Below are 19,540 nucleotides of genomic sequence, written 5' to 3' on the forward strand. Positions count from 1 at the left end.
AAATACCATGTTGCTGAAGGATTTTGCAGTCCTCTGTTAGTAACTTCCATTGATTATTAGGTAGATACATTCAGATAGTCCATGATCCTCCTTTGTTTTCTTAAGTATCCAATGTAAAAGGTACTTTTCTGCTTTATGAGATATACCTGGATGACAGACATGCCCCGCTGCAGCCCCCACTTGAAGCAGACCTCTTCACTTGTAAAAGAAATTAGGCAGACTAATAAGAAAGCGTGGGTTTTAAGAAATTAAACTTCAGCCTTTTGATTAGCAAATAATCACATCTCATTTTCCTCCTTTGTAAAGTGGGATTACTACTGGCCCTACCTCATAAGGGTATTATATGAGGACTAATTTGTAGCTGTTTCAAATCATGAAGTGCACAGTATCATAGATGGTAGATGCTTAATGTTCAATTAAGTAATTTTTGTGAAAGATAAAAGCATTTAAAAAAGTACCATAAGAATTTTCATATTTTTAAACAAGGCAGTTTTGTAGTCTTTTAAGATTAAATACACCTGCTTCTGTTTTGTTTTTAAACTGAGGCTTTGGAATATTTTGTGTGAGCAGGTAACCTCTAGGAATTCAGAAAAGGTTGAAGTAAGTTTTCTAACTAAATGCAGCGCACATTCCTGGATCAGTTTCAAAGACTGGTCAACACCTGCTGTGTTAAAATAATAACATATGCTGTTTTTCCTCAGATTTGTTGATGATGTAAATAAAATGTAAATATATTAGTAAATGTTAATATTCATGTATTTTAAGTTAAGGTTATAAAATTTGTCACAATGTGATTTTTTTTATTCAAGTGAAAACAGATGTGTGCAGCTATTTTGAATATTGGTTTATAAACATTCATATTCTCTATCAAAAGAACTTGTAGTTTTTTGTCTCATTTCAGGAAACTGGAATCGAGGACCGTCTGGCTCCAGAGCCCTTGTGGATCCCTTTCTGTTGTCACACACATCAAATGGCAGCACAAGGTTAGGGACAGTTCAGAGCCTTAGAAATCTGGGAGAGAAAAATCAGAGTAGCTACTCTGGAGCAGTTACTTGAAAGATTTGATAGTTAAAAGATTTGTAAAAGCAGAATAACAATTTCAAGGTATTTTTAGGGATTTATTAAAAAGTATCCTTTATTCCACTGTCTTAACAGTAAATTATTTTGTACCTTCCCTTCATCTGGGGTTATATTTTCACACAATTCATAATACACAGTGTGGAGTCTGCTTTTTTTTTATTTAACTTTAGATGGAATTTGTTTGTAGGCTGTTTAGTTTTTATGATTATTTTACTGGCTTCATAATGATTGAATTCGTAAATCATTAATCATCTCCCTATAGTAGGCTGGGAAGGTGATGGTTTTTCTGTATCACAATAGGCACTGTTACAATTTTTCTTTCTTAAGGATTACTTTTTCAGGATAAACTTCTGAGCTTGAAATTACTAAATTAAAGAGTAGGACTTATTTTTATGACTAATTTTTGTCATTTGGGGAAAGTGTTGTAAAATTCAAGATGAGACAGACAAATCGACTTTGCTGCTGCTCTCCTGCAGCAAACCTCTCTCCCTAGAGTGTTGTCTCGAATTTGAGAAACTCAGGTTTTGCTTTTTTGGTATCCTACTATATATGAGCCAGGTTTTGGCTTTGCAGAATTAGAAAAAACATTACTTGGCGAGATCATTGTTAATCGCCTACCTTTGAGGAAACTTAAGTGTACTTTGCAAAAAAGAATAAACTGATTTTTAGGAGGGATAAGCCTTATGGAGGTAGAAGTAAGTGATCTGGTTCTGGAGAGAGACCTCGAGGGCGTTTTTCTGGTTGAATTTGGTATCTCGGAAAGCCTTGATTATTGAGATACTGTAGCCCGTTGCCAACGATCCTTTTCACGTTGCTTGGTTCGGTAGTCCAGCAATTCCCGCCTCGTTCTTTTCGATACCCTGGGTATTCTAATAATAAAGTTCGTAAATTTGAATTCAGCGGCATTGAAGAACGCTTCGGGAAGAACTCGGCAAGGCTTAAATATGTTTTCTTTCCGTTTATCTACAGACCTTAAGAATAAAATGTCGAGTTTCCAAAGAAACTGACACGGGTTAAATAACCGGTTTAAAAAAAAAGTCAAACGGAGAAGTTGCTTTTCCTTTAAAGCCCTGGGTTTTTCGCGGAGTCGTTCCCTCTTCCCGGGCTTGTCTTCCGGGTGCCGCCAATTAGCTCGGGTCTGTTCTTATTGCGAGACTCCATTGGGTGCGGAAGTCCCCTGGCCTAACGTCGCGCTATGGTTGGTTGCCTGATTTCTGGTCTTCGCTTGTGATTGGTTTCCTGAGCTCGACCGGCGATTGGGTGCGGGGAGTCGAGGGGTGGGCGGCGGGAATTCGTCCGGGAGAGTTCCTGAGGATCGTGATGAGAGCTGGCGGAGGGGAGAAATAAAGGGGGCCCGAGCCCGCCACCTGGCCGGGGAGCAGCAGCCCAGCGACGAAGAGAGAGGCTTGGGGCCTTTCCTCGGTGCCAGGGCTCCGCTTTCTGTGCTCGCCGATATGTTTCCTGTGATTCCGTGAACGGAGCCCAATCCGCGTTTCTTCTGTTTGCTTCACACCAGGCAAGTCTGTCTCCCGTGCCGAGGACGCGGAGCCGGACAGAAGGGCGCTTTCTGCTTTCGCCAGCCCCGTGGCGGGCTCATCGGTGGGTGTTGGCGGGATCACCAGAGCCCGGGGGATCTCCGCTGGCCGAGGGAGCGGGGAAGCGCGAGGAAGAACACCGGGGGCGGAGCGAGCCTGTCTTCACCTGCCCGGAGCCAAGGCCTATTAGCCCGGGGCCCCGCTTGAACTCTGGGAGGCGGGGGACCACGGCGGCAGGCAGATCAGTTTTTTAATTTTTTATTTTTTTCTTCCGTAATTCAATTATTTGGGGGAAAGCGACCCCATTTTGAAAGGCTTGTTGCCTCCACTGGGGCGGGGGATGGGTTGATTTCCAGGTAATATCTGAGTCACTAGGCCGCCATTGGGTCGTTGGTTCGGATAAGGGGTCAGATTCCCCCAGGTCTCCTTTTCGGAGCTTCAGCGATAGAATCACAAAGTATTATAACTGGACAGTGGGTTAGCGTAGTGGTTCTTAACTGCTTTGGGAACACTTTGGCCATGGTGGAGGTTATTATTGGCTCCGCAATCTGTAGGATTGTTTTAACCGTATCTGCATCCCCAGATTGATTTTACCGTGTTTTTTCACTATTGCAAATAATCCCTCAGTTGATAGCGCTGCGTCTCATTTCCGCCTCTATTTTCGGTTATTTCCTTAGGCTAACGTTTCTGGAACTGAGAACCCTCTGGACTTTCTCTTCCAGAAAAATGCAATCATGCACAGAAAGCTTTGCGCACTCTGCCGGGAGCTCCCAGGCTCTGAGTGCCCTCTGTGGATCCCAGATTAAGAAAGGGTGGTGGAGAAGATGCAGAGATCAGAGCCCATCACTGCCTGTGTCAGACCCATTACCTTACTCTGAACTCCGTGCTTGGCTATTTGCATAAAAGCCCTGTCAGGCAGGCAGCGTTATCTCCATGTCACAGACGCAGGAACAGCCTCCGAGAGCTGAAGGGACCACACAGTGGAATTCAGACTTGGGCTGCCTCACTCCGAGGCCCCCGCTTTCCATGAGACCATACTGACCTTTAAGGAAGAATTCTTGAGCACCTACTACTGTATGCCCCGGAGTTTCCCCCCTTACGGCAGTTTTTAAATGATGGATTGTTACAGATACGGATTGTAGCCTAGGGAAGTGAAGAGACCGGATCAGGGTAACACATACCTGACCTGATCTGGAACCACTGTTTCCTAACTCCTGGTCCACAGCTTTGGCGGAGGAGGGGTACACATCCAGATTTGTCAGCTGCCAAGACATGCTTTCAACCACTGTGATTTATAAGCTAGGAAATTCTTTAAAAAATTTTTTTAAATTTTCTTTTTAGAGTGAGGGGAAGGAAGGAAGATAGGGAGAGAAACATCAATGTGCGGTTGCCTCTTGCATGCCCCCAACTGGGTACCTGGGCTGCAACCCAGGCTTGTGCCCCGACTGGGAATCGAACCGCTGTCCCTTTGGTTCTCAGGCCAGCACTCAGTCCACTGAGCCACACCAGTCAGGGCAAGACTAGGATATTCTTTTACTTATCTTTATTTTGTTTATATATTTATTACAATTTCTATTTCCAGATTTCTGTCCTAGTGCTGGGTATCTAGTTTTCTTTGAATGGCATTGTTTCAGTGTTGATTTTCATTTGTATTGCAGTTAGGAATCGGCAGTGAACAAAGTATGATGTCTTCAACATGGTCTGAATATACAATTGGTGGGGTGAAGATTAACTTTCCTTGCAAAGCTTATCCATCCCAGCTTGCTATGATGAATGCTGTAAGTATTTTTCAGCATTTATTTTGTGTCTTTATTAAAATATATATGCCCATAATTCATAACTTATATCAAGTTTGTGACTGCATTTATTTTCTTGGAGAGTAAATGGATTGACAACTTTGCTGGGTACATTGAAGAACATCTAACCTTTCGAAAAATAATACCGATCACTGCTAAACTGTATATGTCCATGGTTAGGAGGCAAAGGAGGACATTCTGAACAATGTTCTCAGCCCATTTGGAACTTCTAGTCTACGGAATTACTGCTTTTTACAAAGTATTTACTATCTTTCATATAGAATACTCTTCTCTTAATTTTTTGAGATACTTCAGTAATATAGAAAATTAATAAACAAACATTGAGTACGAACTTTCCAGCTTTGTTATATCTTAATATTTTGCCATATTTACTATATATCTTGTTTACAAGTAGCAGGATTACTACTATCTTGAATTTGTTCTTTTTGTTTACTTGCAATGTTTTAATATATTTATTACATATATATGTATCCACAAACAATATAGAATATTACGCATTTTTGAACTTGGCACAATGATATGATATCTACCTTTGTGTAAAATGATTTTTTGTGATTCACATTAGTTTTTTTTTTTTTAATATTTATTTATTTATTTGAGAGAGGGGAAGGGAGGAAGAAAGAAACATTGATGTGCGAGAGAAACATCGACAGGTCGCCTCTTGCTTGTCCCCAGCTGGGGACCTGGCCCACAACCCAGGCACGTGCCCTGACTGGGAATTGAACCTGAGACCCCTCAGTTTGCAGGCTGGTGCTCAACCCACTGAGCCACACCAGCCAGGACATGCTTAATATTATTTTTAGTACGTCGTCCTGTTGATTGTTGTGCCCTGACTGGGGATCAGACCTGCAACCTTGGTGTATTGATATCATGCTCTAATCAATTGAGCTACCAGGCCAGGGGCTGCTATGAACTTTCTTATGCATGTTTCTTTGCGTCTATGTGGAAAAGATTTGGGGCATATACATAGGACTGGACTTGCTGGAGCTGGTTCAACTTTACTAGAAATTGTTCATGTCTGTACAAAGCGTACAAAGTGGTTGTAACAATCTACACTCCCACTAGCAATATCCCCATTAAGTTTTCAGCAATGATATTAGTGTATTCTAGTTTTAGAAATGATGGTGCTTGCATAATTAAGGCACAGATTGCTTTTTTAAATATCTTTTGTGCTTGATATGTTTTTAAGTTCAACATAATTTTAGGGAGAGGTATAAAGGAATAAAGTTTAGATTTAACTAAATACTAGTTCTCCCTTCTGCTATTGCTACGTTCCCTGAAGTGCAACATTACGTCCCATTGCTGTTGTATATGTACTTGTGATGGAGAGAGACCCTAACGAAGTAAATTGTTTATTGATGTTTTTTATTGTTTTTGTATCCATAGATTGTCAGAGGATTAAACAGTAAGCAGCATTGTTTGTTGGAAAGCCCTACAGGAAGCGGGAAAAGCTTGGCTTTACTTTGTTCTGCTTTAGCATGGCAACAGTCTCTTAGTGGTAAGTAGTTGGTTGCTCTCCTTGGTATCCTACTGGGACCTGAAAAGATATAACAAAGTACTTCTCAGAATGACTCATCTGTATTCTAGCTAATTTTAAGTATTCTCTTTTAGGGTGTTCCTTTGTAATGTTATATATCTTCCAAAAGAGTTTTAGTATGACAAAATATGTTCAGTTAATCTCAAGACAATTTTCAACAGAATATAGTCCTTCATTTGATAATTCAGAGTATAGATAAGAATCTGGGAATGCTTAGAGTTATTTTTATCAAAATAATTACAATAATTTTTATGTAAAAGACACGAGATGGGGCTGTCATGATGCTGTAACATGTAGGAATATATATATATATATATATATATATATATATATATATACACACACACACGCATATACTTAAATCCTTTAATATACTTGCTATAATCTGTTCCTTTCTCATAACATTAAAACATGGAATAAATATGAAAGAAAACATTCTAGTTATCTTCCTACTTGTTTGGATGCCAGATAAGCATTTGTTGTTATATTGTGTTTATGAATTTATATTATTTTCCATTATTTCTATTTACTTTTGCTAACAAATACCTAGAAACATTTATTTTTATGAAAGTAATATACATAATGAATCTGAAATACAATATTGGATACATTTTAGTTACATAATTAGATCGCTTTGCATTAAAGTGTTAGCAGAATTTAAAGTTAACCATGGGTGTATATATGTATGTGTGTATGTTTATGTTTCTTTGTGTATATAAGTATGTATATATGATGTTTTTTAAAGGGAAATGTTTGATAGGACTATTAAATACTAAAAATAAAAAGTAAATGTAAGCTTTTGGTTGGGCATTTTGAGTCTCACTGATGTTAATTAGTCTTTGGGGGGAAAATTAGATTATCTGTTAATAACTAAAAATTTTTTTTTAATATTTTATTTATTTTTAGAGAGAGGGGAAGGGAGGGAGAATGAGACGAATAGAAACATTGATCAGTTGCCTCTCACATGCCCTCAACCAGAGACCTGGCCCACAACTCAGGCGTGTGCCCCAACTGGGACTTGAACTGGTGACCCTTTGGTTCACAGACAGCTGCTCAATCTACGGAGCCACCCCAGCCAGGGCAATAACTTAAAATTTTAATGAGTTTCTGGAAAATAGAATCAGTAGTATTTATGTAGTACCGATAGGAAAATAATGTCAGTACTCTTTAGAGAAAACAAAGTAAATTATTCAGCTTTTTTTTATATCTATGATTTGTATACTTACATAGTCATACAATGTAGATATTATAATTTTGTATTTAAGTATTAAAAATTACCTGTTTTATTTAATTTGAATACTTACCTTAAAATGTATTTTGATACATATATCAGAATTGCTACATCATGAAATATGTTTTTGTTTGAAATAGGAGTATAATGTGTCATTGATTTAATCCTCATATTTTACATTATTGTTTTAACATACTGAACTTTCAAATTTTTGATTTAAGGAAATAGCAACAATTAAGAATATACTTTAGGTCTTTATTTTAATCCTCCATGCTTGATATTTTAATAAACCTCAATTTAAATTAATTCTTGAGTCATTGTGTCTTTATTACATTATTAATTTTCTATTACTAGATTTGTATAAATTATGTAAATATCATTATAACTTTTCAACATGTTTCTGGCATGTGTTTCTTTCCTGTCCAAATTTTTGCTGCAGTTAGGGTGACCAGCTTGTCCATGTTTGCCAAGTACTTTCTCAGTTTTAGCACAGAAAATTGTGCATTCTGGGATACCTCCCAATCCTGGGCAAATTGGGGTGGTTGCTTACCCTTGCTGGAGAGAAAGATTGATGTTTTTTTAATTAGAAATATCATAACTAGAGGTTCTTTTGTTTTTTTAGGAAAGCCAATGGATGAAAGCTCAAGTAAAAAAGCCGAAGTACCATTGTCATGCTGTTGTACGTGCCACTCAAAGAATTTTTCAAATGATGACATGAACCAAGGAACTTCACACCATTTCAGTAGTCCCAGTACACCACCTTCTGAAAGAAATGGTGCTTCATCACGTTGGCAAGGTAGTTCATATTTTGTGTGGGTCTGTTAGTATCTTAATAGAAGCCTTATTTATTGCTGTTATGAGACCTTATTTTGATAAATTTGGTGAGTATAATTGATTATGCACTTCCACATATTTTCTATGGAATTGTTTTTGCATAATTCATAGACTGGTCAGAAATCCTTGGATTCTTTTATTATTAACTTAACTTTTAACTTATTCAGGCATTTTGCTAGCTTAAAATTATTTTTTGAAGGAGGCAAAGCAGAAAAAATGATACTCAGGAATTCATGCTATTTGTAGGTAGTATTGTTAATTATATGACAAAATTTTATAAGACATATTAATTTGTATTATAAGACAAAATCTAAATAGCCTCATTTATTCTTGATAAATTTGCCTGAACTTCTGAGGCCAGTATTCTACTGAAAAATACAATAATAATCTAATGGGCTTCCTTTATAGGTTACCATCTTCTTTTTCCTGTCTGCCTTGGGAAATCTTTCTTGGTTGTTAGTTTTTGACAGTTTTAATATAAAGTGCCTTGGAGAAGGCCTTTTTTATTGAGATAATCAGGTATTCTGTTAGCTTTTTGGATTTGAGGGCCCAGTTCTTTCCATAGGTTTCGGAAGCTCTCATTGATTATTTGTTCGAATAGGCTATCTGCTTCCTTCTCCCTCTTTTCTCTTTCTGGTATATCCATTATTCTTATATTCCTCTTTTTTAAAAAGATTTTATTATTTTATTTTTAGAGAGAGGGTACAGTAGGGAGAGAGAGGGAGAGAAAGCATCAATGTGTGGTTGCCTCTCGCGCACCCGCAACTGGGGACCTGGCACCAGCAACCCTTTGGTTCATAGGCCGGCACTCAATCCACTGAGCCACACCAGCCAGGGCGAGTTTTACTATATTCTTAATCCTAGTGAACATTCAGAAGCTTAGTAAGAAAAGGACATTGACCACTAAAGATAATTTTTTACAGAAATGAAATACAGGAGTCCCTCTCTATATCGCGGTTGACTTATCGTGACCTCACTGTATTGCGGAATTTTAAAAAATACTATGTTTAATTACTTGTCGCGGATTTTTTGCTATATTGCGGAATTTTGAGGTACTGTATACGTATGTTGTTGAAGTTATGTAGGTTTAAGAGTGTAGAATATGTTTAAGAACATAAGTAGTGTTTATAAAAGTGTGGAAAAGGTTAATCAGGGAGTGGGAAAGGTTAATAAGGGACTGGGAACGGTTTATAGTGTGTGGGAAGGGTTTATAAAGCCTTAAAATATATATAAATACTAAAATAAATGTAAGGTTCCTACTTTGTGGATTTTCAGCTAGCGCTGGGGGGGGGTCTAGAACGTAATACCCGTGATAAGTGAGGGAATACTGTACATTTCCTTGAGAGAATCTTACAGTTTAATATACACACTCATATATATACACACACACACACACACACACACATATATATATATATATGAGTTTTATATACATATCTCTTCTAAGGACATGGTTATTGTTTTTAGGGAGAAGGTAAGAGAGGGAGAGAGAGGAGAGAAACATCCATATGAGAGAGAAACATTGTTCAGTTGCTTCTCATAGGTGTCCCTACTGGAAACAAACCCACAATGTAGGTATGTGCCCTGACTGGGAATCAAACCCATGACCTTTCGGTTTACGGTGCTCCAACCAGTTGAGCCACACCAGCCAGGGCTTACAGTTATATTTTTAAAAATCTCATTATTGGTAGCGGTCTGCAAAAGTATAAACCTATTAAATCAAAATTGGACTTGTCTATTGAAAGCATATTTCTCAAAATGTTTGCTATATTTTTGTTAAAGTAAGCTGGGTGGTAAAGTGCTTTTAAACATGTTTAGGAATTCATGTTTTTAAATATGTTATTTTCAGAAATAAGTCTACATCTTGATTCCAGTTTTTTTTCTAGAAAAATTGCCTAAGTGTGACTTATTTATGCTAATTTTAACTTTCTTCTGTAAGAATCTCCTGAGAAAACTACACTGGCTGCAAAGTTATCTGCCAAGAAACAAGCATCCACATGCAGAGATGAAAATGATGATTTTCAAGTTGAGAAGAAAAGAATTCGATCCTTAGAAACTACACAGCAGGTGAATAGAGCTTATTGACAGTGAAATAATCCCCCATTAGTTATAGCTGCACAAGGTTATCAAGTATCAATCTGGTTTTCAGTGACACTCACAGAGATTAGGTAGGTCACAGACATAAATTAAATAGTAAATTACTGTAATTTAACTTTATGTAGTTACTCATTACAGTGGAGTTTGTTATTATAAAAGATTATTTACAGTAATGTCGTTAACGTGAAACTGCATGGTACTTTCTTTTATACAAGGAATTTGATAATAAAATATTTAATTAAGACATATTAATAATATAGTTACTTTGTACTTTTTAACTCCTCAGCTGCTTTTATCTAATAATGGCAAAGTACCTTTGATATAAATATTTATGTCATAGATATTTTTGTTATTGATAGTGTTAGTACATTTACAAGGCTCTTATGTATTGGGTTTATTTTTAAAAATTATTGAAAAACCTAAATTATTATATATTTTAAATGACATATACTTTTCATAGATGAATACCATGCTTTCTAACAGAGATAATGGCAGTGAAATAGGGAGGCTGGGACTTTAATAGACTTAGTTATATATAAGAAAGTGATTATTAACATGTCATTTATATGTAATTGTTTATTTTTAATTAAATATATTTAATATGTTTGCATTCTTATGTAGTCTATTCTACTTATAATCTTTGATGTGCATAATTAAACTGAGTGTTTAGAAATAGAATAGTTTATTTTTAGAAAAGCACCAATTACAAATGAAGCATGCTTTAGAGATTTTTCCCCCCCAAAAAATGTGTGCATAGAGTTGGGTGTTGTGAGGTAGGACTGAGCATATAACATTCATTCCCTGACTCCATTTGGTCTCATTTCTTTTTTGGTAGGAATGGGATCTTTGATAGACATGCCATCCCCCCTTTATTATTTAAGTAAATAGGGTTTTGACAAGTAGGAAAAAGCATAAACTGTTTAGAAAGAAAACTTCATGGTATTTATGAAAGAAATTTAGTCAAATACAACTTGGATTATCAAGTATCTAGTAAGTAGTAGTAATTACAGTAGTTAGGTAATTTATTCCATCATGTAGGAAATTACAAATATTTACATTAAAATTTTTTATTCAGTCTTTTAATATAGAATGAGGTTTCTTTTCCATTTTATTTGTTTTTATTTTTCAATTAGATACGTGATTTGGACTTTGCTATGTACATATTTGGTGTTCATATGTTAGAACGATTATATGGGAAGATCATTTTTTAGTAGGTTCAAGAGGTGTTACTATATTCTAAGTCTTCTAATGAGGTGCCTATCTGTGTTTTTAAAAATTATTTGATTGTTGCCAGTTGGAGTTAGTTATTTTTTCAAATACTAAAAACACACATAGCTATTTTGACCGTTGAGAACAACTAGCCTGTTCAAACTTTTAGTTTACTTTAAACTTTATTTTGGTTTCATGTTTACAGATTAGAAAACGTCATTGTTTTGAAAAGGAAGTACACCATTTGGATACAAAAGTTGCTTCAGAAAAGACCATAAAACTCAGCTCTCCATTAAGAAAGATAAACTCCGTTTCTCCACAAAATGTATGTATTTATGCCATTGTTCAATTTAAAGGAGTATGTGGAATTAGCTACATCTATTTTTGAGAAAAGAGGAAGAATACTATAATGCAATGAACAGTATAAAACAAGTCCTAAGTGCTATCACATCTCTGCTCTGAAATTATAGAATGGGACTAGAAAGAGATCTGGACTGTTTTTGCCTCTTCAGTGTTCTAATGTTTGTGAACTCCACTTCCCTAAAGTTCTTTCAGGGTCGTTAGAGCAGCAGTTCTCAAGAAGTAGCAGTCGGGCAGCTAACAGTACCGTGTGTATTCTTCCATCCACAATTCAGCTGTCCCCTTGGTGGTCCTGGAGGGACAGTGGGTGTCAGGGAGCAGCTGTCTCACTGCCCGCTGTCCCCAGGCCCTGGCTGCCTTTGAGGATGACCCGCAGGGCATGGCAGCAGAGCTGGAGTGCTCTGGGTTGGAAGGAAGGAGCGCTGAAGCTTCTTGAGATTTTTTTCAGGTTCTCCATGAGGCCAAAAGTATTTTCATAATATTAAGATGTTTTGGGGGAAAAAAATGGGACAACTGTTAATAGGAAAACAATAAAAAAGAAAAAGAAAAAAAGATGGTATGTGCCTTTGTTTACTGTCTTGCCATGTGCACTGATGAGCAGAAGCCACGTTGGGTACAGCTGTGGGTGCCTTACATAGTCAGGACAGTGGCATCAGTCTGTACTGACAGTTGTTTTCTTCACCATCATTAATACAGTTTTAAAAAGCCAGTTTTACGTAAGGATGTCCTTGATGAAGCAGTAAAAATTACTAATTTTATCAAGTCTCAGTGCTTGAGATTTTTGACATTCTGTGTGAACGGATGAGTGGTACTCATAACACGCTTGCACGGAAGCCGGGTGGTTGTCCTGAGGAAAAGCGCTGGGAGGATAGTTCGGCTTGTGAGCTGAGCTAGCCGGTTTCCTCATGGAACAACGTGACTGACAGAATAACAGCGGTAATTATTTTGCTTTTTAATAGCTACAGTGGTGTTATTTTTTATTACTCTTGCTGTTCTTTATTTCTTTTTAAATTTTCTTTTTTAGAAATAATTTGTATTTCAATTAAAGTTGATACACAATATTATATTAGTTTCAGGTGTACAACCCAGTGATTAAACATTTATATAACTTATGAAGTGATCACCCCGATTAAACCTAGTACCCACCTGACACCATACAAAGGTGGGCAAAATTAGGTTTACAGTTGTAATACAATAATTACTAAGTAATATAAGACTAAACTGCGTTTTGTATGTACTCACAACTGCAAACCTACACCCCCTCATACAGTTATTACAGTGTTATTCATTATATCCCCTGTGCTGCACTTTGCGACCCCGTGGCTACTCTGTAACCACCAATCTGTGCTTCTGAACCCCTTCACCTTTTTCGCCGTCTCCCCAAACCCCCTACCTTCTGGTGAGGGTCAAAATGTCCTTTGGACCTGAGTCTGTTTCTGGTCTGCTTGTTCATTTATTTTACTTTTTAGACTCCACATATAAGTGAAATCATATGGTGTCTTTCTTTCTCTGACTTATTTCACTGTATCCTCTAGTTCCATCTATGTTGTTGCAGGTGACAATTTCTTTTTTTTTTTTTTTTAATGGCTGGTCATATTCCATTGTATATATGTACCTCTTCTTTTTCCATTTATCTTATTGATGGCCACTTAGGTTGCTTCCATATCTGGGCCATTGTAAATAATGCTGCAGTGAACATGGATGCATATATCTTTTTGATTTAGTGTTTTGGGTTTCTTTGGCTAAATAACCAGAAGTTGAATTACTGGGTCCTTCTTTGTTTCTTGTTACAGCATTCGTTTTAAGGTTTATTTTTGTCTGGTTTAGGTATTGCTACCCCTCCTTTTTTTTTTTTCTCATTTTCAATTTCATGAAATATTTTTTTCCATCCCTTTATTTTCAGCCTGTATGTGCTTTTGATCTGAAGTGGGTCTCTTAGAAACATCATATATAAGAATCTTGTTTTTTTTTATTCATTCAGTCACAGTATGTCTTTTGATTGGAATAGTTAGTCTGTTTGAATTTAAAGTAATTGCTGCTAGCCCTGGCCTGGTGGCTCAGTTGGTTGGAGCATCATCCCATACACCAAAGTTTGCGGGCTTGATTCCCTGTCAGGACATATACCTAGGTTGCGGTTTCGATCCCCAGTCAGGGCACATACGGGAGGCAACAGCTGATGTTTTTTCTCTTTCTTTCTGTCTCTCTCTCTCTCTCTCTCTCTCTCTCTCTCTCTCTCTCTCTCTCTGTCTTTCTCTCTGTCTCTCTGTCTGTCTCTCTCTCTAGTAGTCCTTAACCACGGTTTTGATTTTCAAGATTTCTGTTATCTGTGGTCAAATTGCGGTCCAAAAATTGAACAGAAGATTCCAGAAATAAACAGTTCACAAGTTTACTTTTTAATTTCTTTTAAAGATTTAATTTATTTATTTTTAGAATGAGGGGAATGGAGGAATGAAGAGAGGGAGAGAACCATCAATGTGCGTTTTCCTCTCATGCACCCCCAACCGGGGACCTGGCCCACAACCCAGGCATGTGCCCTGACTGGGAATCGAACCGGTGACCCTTTGGTTTGCAGGTCGGCACTCAATCCACTGAGTCACACCAGCCAGGGCAACAGTTCACAGATTTTAAATTGTGTGCAATTCCGTGTTCCACTTCGTCCCACCCAGGACATGAATTTTCTCTTTGTGCATTGTTTCTATGCTGTAAACGCTACCCTCCTGTTAGTTACTTAGTAGATGTCTTGGTTATCAGAATGGTTGTTAGTATTTTGAGACAGAGTGAGAAAGAAAAAGACTATATTCACATACTTCATATTACAGTATATTGTTTTAATAGTTCTATTTTACTATTATTATTAATCTTTTACTGTGCCTAATTTATAAATTAAACTTTCTCATGCGTATGTATGTGTAGGAAAAGAACAGCGTATATAGGGTTCAGTACTCTGTAGTTTCAGACATCCACTGGGGGTCTCGGTACCTATTTCCTGCAGATGAGGACTCCTGTAAATGGAATTATGCGTGGTAATTTTTTTGAAATTTATTCTTATCAAAGTTTTAAAATTTAAAGTATAGTTGACATACATTATTATATTAGTTTCAGGTGTGTAACATAGTTCTTGGACATTTATGTACCTTATGAGGTGATCACCATGATAAGTCTTCAACCATCTGTCACTGTGTAAGGTTATTACCATATTCCCTATGCTGTCTGTTCCATCCCTGTGACTTATAACTGGAAATTTGTACCTCTTATTCCTCTTCAGTTTTCACCCATCTCCCTCCGCGCCTGGTAATTCCTTTATTGAGTTCCAGATAGTCATGCATTGCTTATTGATGGGGTTATGTTCTGAGAACGTCACTAGGCAATTTCATCATTATGTGAACATCATAAATGCACTACACATCTAGGCTACATGGTATCGCCTGTCGCTTTCAGGCTACGAGCCTATATCACATGTTGCTGTATAAAAAAACACGAGATTAAATCAAGCACAGAGAAAATGATGCAATCAGGAGACACAGTAGACATGACACAGATGAGGTTGTTAGTGGTGTAACATGGCACACTGTTTTAAAGGAAACATTTTTTTGTAATTAGAAGAAGTGCACTCTAAAATAATAATGAAAGTGTAGTAAACACACAAACCATAACATAATGGTTTGTTATCATGAACAAGTAGCATGGACTGTACATGACTGTGTGTGCCATACTTTTATGTGCCCGGCAGCACAGTGGGTTTGCTGATGCCAGCATCGCCGCAGAGGCGTGAGTTACGGGGTGCTCTCTGGTGTTGCGGTGTTACTAGGCAGCAGGGATTTTTCAGCTCCACCATGACCTCACGGGACCGCTGTGGTGTGTGTCACCTGTTGTAGACTGAGATGTTGTGTGGTGCATGGACGTGTTGTGAATTTTACCTTGTTGGGTGCTGGATGTTGGGCTGTTTTTCTACAAATACTCCAGAGTTTTGTGCTGGAATGCAGTAAAGTTACTTTGAATCCGTGTCACCCTTTGGGGTCTTGCTTTTAGGATTTGTTCGGTGGGACCTGAGCAGGGTTTAGTTTGGGGCTCAATAGAAGCTAGCTCCTGCTGAGCCATCTACCTAATGCTCCATCAGTTGGGAGGTTTTTCCAGCCTGCTTAGTGGGAAGAGGTTCTATTCCACACCCTATGTGACTGCCTCATCATTTCGGGGGGTTCTTCCCACCATTTTGGTTTGCTTCCTCATTGGCAGGTGCTAATCACTACTCCACCGGACACTTGAGAGGTCCCTCTGCAAATCTCTGGAGTTCATTTGTGCCACTCTCTCCATTCTGGTTTGTCCCTGCGAACTTCAGTCTTCTTGGTCTCCCTGGACTCTCGGCAATCAGTGTCTCTTGAACTCAGGGTTACTGGGCTGTACCTGGGTCCCCCTCTCCATGCCATAGACTGGAAACTCTCACCAGACAAGCTGAGGCAGTCACAGGGCCTGTCCCGTTGGTTTCCTGTCTCTGAGGGATCACTTCCCTACCTGATGTCCTGTGTCTTAAAAACCATTGTGTTATACATTCCATCCGTATTTTTGTTTTTTCAGGTAGGGGATGAGAAAACATTAACTTTGGGGACAAGTTTCAAACGTCTTTAGATGACTTATAATGTTCCCGTTTGCCTGTACCGTGTTTAGGCCTTTATAAATGTTTTGCATTCTTTTACCCTTTCTCCTCTTCCTCATTCTTTTTTTCTGACCATTGTCATAATTGTGAGGTGATATCTCACTATGGTTTTGATTTGCATTTACCTGATGATAAGTGATGTTGAGCATTTTTTTTTTCATGTACCTGTTGCCCATCTGTAGTCTTCTTTGGAAAACTATTTAGATCTTCTGTACATTTTTAATGGAGGTTTTTTTTTTGGTATTGAGTTGTATGCATTCTTTATGTATTTTGGATATTAACCCCTTATCAGATGTATGATTTGCAAATATCTTTTCCCATTCAGTCAGTTTCCTATCCATTTGTTGATGGTTTCCTTTGCTGTGCAGAAGCTGTTAGTTTGGTGTAGTAGCTGTGTTCATTTTTGCTTTTGTTGCTTTTGCTTTTTGTGTCACTTAAAAAAAAATCATCACGAAGACTTGGGCCAAGGACCTTACCACCTATGTTTTCTTCTAGGATTTTTATGATATCAGGTCTTACATTCTTAAACCCATTTTGAGTTAATTTTTGTGTATGTCGTGAAATAGTTGTATTTCCTTCTTTTCCAGTATTCCCAACACCGTTTATTGAAAAGACTGTTCTTTCCTTATCATACAACATTTCTTAATCTTTGCAGAGGGGCGTATTATACATCACAAAAATATTTTCTGTTCTGAAATAGGTGATTTCATAAAGAAGTAGAAGAAAAATAAGTTTCATAAGATTTAATATTTATTGCATAGCAGCTTCTGAAATAAGTTGATCACCAAAACCCTTAAAGTAATTTTTAAATAGGCAGCCTATATTATAGAACTTTTCTTATGTTGACAGATCATATGTCTCACATTTTATGAATCGTAACTTAATCTAGGTCATCTAAAGATCTTAAATAAGGCCATTTGAGGGACTTGAACAGGTAACATTTCTTTTTTAGGACCTGTTCCTTCAATGGGAGGAAAGAGATGGTGGGACTAGAGTTAGTATACCTTATATTTCATTTGTATCTAACACCTCTAAATCCTAAGAATGTTTTTCCTCTTTAGGTTCTTATAAGATGATGTTAGGGAGGACAGTATTTCTTTCTTAAAAGAATGGTTATTTGGAGTCATAAATAATGTTTTTGTTCTCTTACCCCTACGAAGATATAAATGTTATAGTAATGATAACATTTGAAATCTGCAGTGGTATTATTTTTTGAAAAACTTTTCTCCGTAAATTAAATGACAAATTAGTTAATGATTTTCGCTTTCTTCTAAATTTGAAATGAAACTTTTTAGGTTATTCTTTTAAGTTTTCTCAATTATTATTAAAATAATTTGGTTTTCAACTTGTGGATTGGAGAATTGAATAGTTATCTTTTTACCTTCCTATCATCTCCAGTGTGGTCACTGGCTCTTCAAGTCAGAAAATGGTGTCAGTACCTCCTCTCTGATTTGAATTACTTTGCATTGTCCACTGGAATTGATATTTAGATTTTTTTTTTTTGTACTCATAACTTACATGTTGAAGAACTAGTGAGGCATCAGTCTCATATGGTCAAAATATAGTTAAGAAAAACATTGTTTTTAAAAATAGAACATTAGCATTCTGATATTACTTTGTTCCCCTACTATAATCATTTTCTCTAGAATTTATTTGTACTCTTTTCATTCTTTTAGTAACGTATTCTCACAGATTCATTATTATGCTTATATTTACTTCGTATTTGTTCATTAAACGCTAACATTTTCTTATATACCTTTACATAAAGGATGATGTTCTTTGATTTTGTGTAGCAGTAGCGTAAATTACTTTTGCTTAGTGTGTAGAAAAGATATGAGTCCAGCAGAGAGCGCTGTTGACCTTCAGATAAAGTGTTGTTGGGCAAAACCTTGCGGTTTTTTCTCCTTTTTTATCTTACATCCTTGCCTTTTCTTTCTTTTCTGTCTCTGTCTCTTTCTCCGTCTTTCTCTTTCACACCACCTCCTTCCTCTCTCCCTCTTTCTTTTCAATATTTGGCATGTTCTGTAGGATCTCAGGTAAAAATGACCGCTTTTCTCTGAAAAGTAGTTTACAAGCCATTTTCTCAAAATTTTAATTTATTTTTATTTAACACAACTGCTTATGTAGTGATATGTTTACTACGTGCCAAAAACTCTTCTAAGCACTATAGAAATATTAGCTTACCTGGTAAATACAGGTTCTTGTGAGTTAATGCTTTTAACTTTTCTGTAGGTTTGATAGTTTTCAAAATAAGACAAGAGTTTAACTTAATCTTATAATAACTCAATGAGAAAGGCATTAATATTTTCCTCAGTGGCAGATGAGGAAATTAAGGCACAGAAAATGTAAATACCTTGTTTATGGCACAAAACTAACGTGGAGAGACTGGTTTAGAGTAAAACCCAGGCTATCAGCTCTAGAATTGACCTTCTCAACCACCTCACTATTCTGCCTCTAAATAAACTCTTACTATGATCTTTGGGGGAAAGTAGTTCATTTTTGCACTGTTCTAGCTCACATTATATGCAGTATCATAAAAAGAATTCATTCAAGATTAGGTCCTCATTTAGTCTCTCTCTCAACCCCCTTTCTTTTCATTACAATGCTTAACAGAGTTTATCTGTTTATTTGTAGGTGTAGCTATTTTGTTTGCCTTCTTGCCAGGTTGTCCATAAGGACAAATATGATGTCTCTTGTTCACTTTTTTATAACCAGTATCTGGCAGAAGACCTGTACCAAGTAGGTAGTCACACGTTTGTTAAACCAATGAATGAAAAAAAAAATGGCCCAGGTTAAGGATGTGCACAATTTACCACTATTTCTTGTAGCTTACAGCTTTTACGCAGATCCGTGTACTGAAGGCGGTGTGACAGTTCTAGTAAATAGAAGCAACTGAAAGCAGATTTTAAAATGTTTTTTTCTTCCTATGTGGTACATTTGGGTTGTAGTTTCCATGTACTAGTACACAAAAATAAAAGTTCAAACAGTGATTTCAGGGACCAACAGGTAAATTGGTGCTTAGTGTAAACAAAAGATTAGAAACGACTTTTGATTTCTATAGCTACCCTTGGAACAAGCTGTTAAATAATATTGCCAACTAGTTAAAGTATAATTTATTCAAGGCAGACAAATTTTGAAACCTATTATATTCCAGACACTTAAAAACAATAACCTATATTTCTTAAAAAG

General features: G+C 36.9%; 1 protein-coding gene across 1 annotated transcript in view; it reads left to right on the forward strand.

Annotated features, from left to right (window-relative positions):
- Positions 1-2,380: 2,380 nt before the first annotated feature.
- The window catches only part of BRIP1 (BRCA1 interacting DNA helicase 1), a 105,075-nt gene continuing 87,915 nt past the window's right edge, over positions 2,381-19,540 (forward strand). Inside the window, 6 exon segments of the mRNA XM_090292045.1 lie at positions 2,381-2,679; positions 4,274-4,393; positions 5,819-5,930; positions 7,823-7,996; positions 9,974-10,101; positions 11,546-11,665. Coding sequence (XP_090148171.1) covers positions 4,298-4,393; positions 5,819-5,930; positions 7,823-7,996; positions 9,974-10,101; positions 11,546-11,665 — 630 coding nt within the window. The 5' untranslated portion in view covers positions 2,381-2,679; positions 4,274-4,297.

The sequence above is a fragment of the Furipterus horrens genome, unplaced genomic scaffold (assembly GCF_987537825.1).
Source record: "Furipterus horrens unplaced genomic scaffold, mFurHor1.1.pri manual_scaffold_11, whole genome shotgun sequence".
In the NCBI taxonomy this organism is placed as follows: domain Eukaryota; kingdom Metazoa; phylum Chordata; class Mammalia; order Chiroptera; family Furipteridae; genus Furipterus; species Furipterus horrens.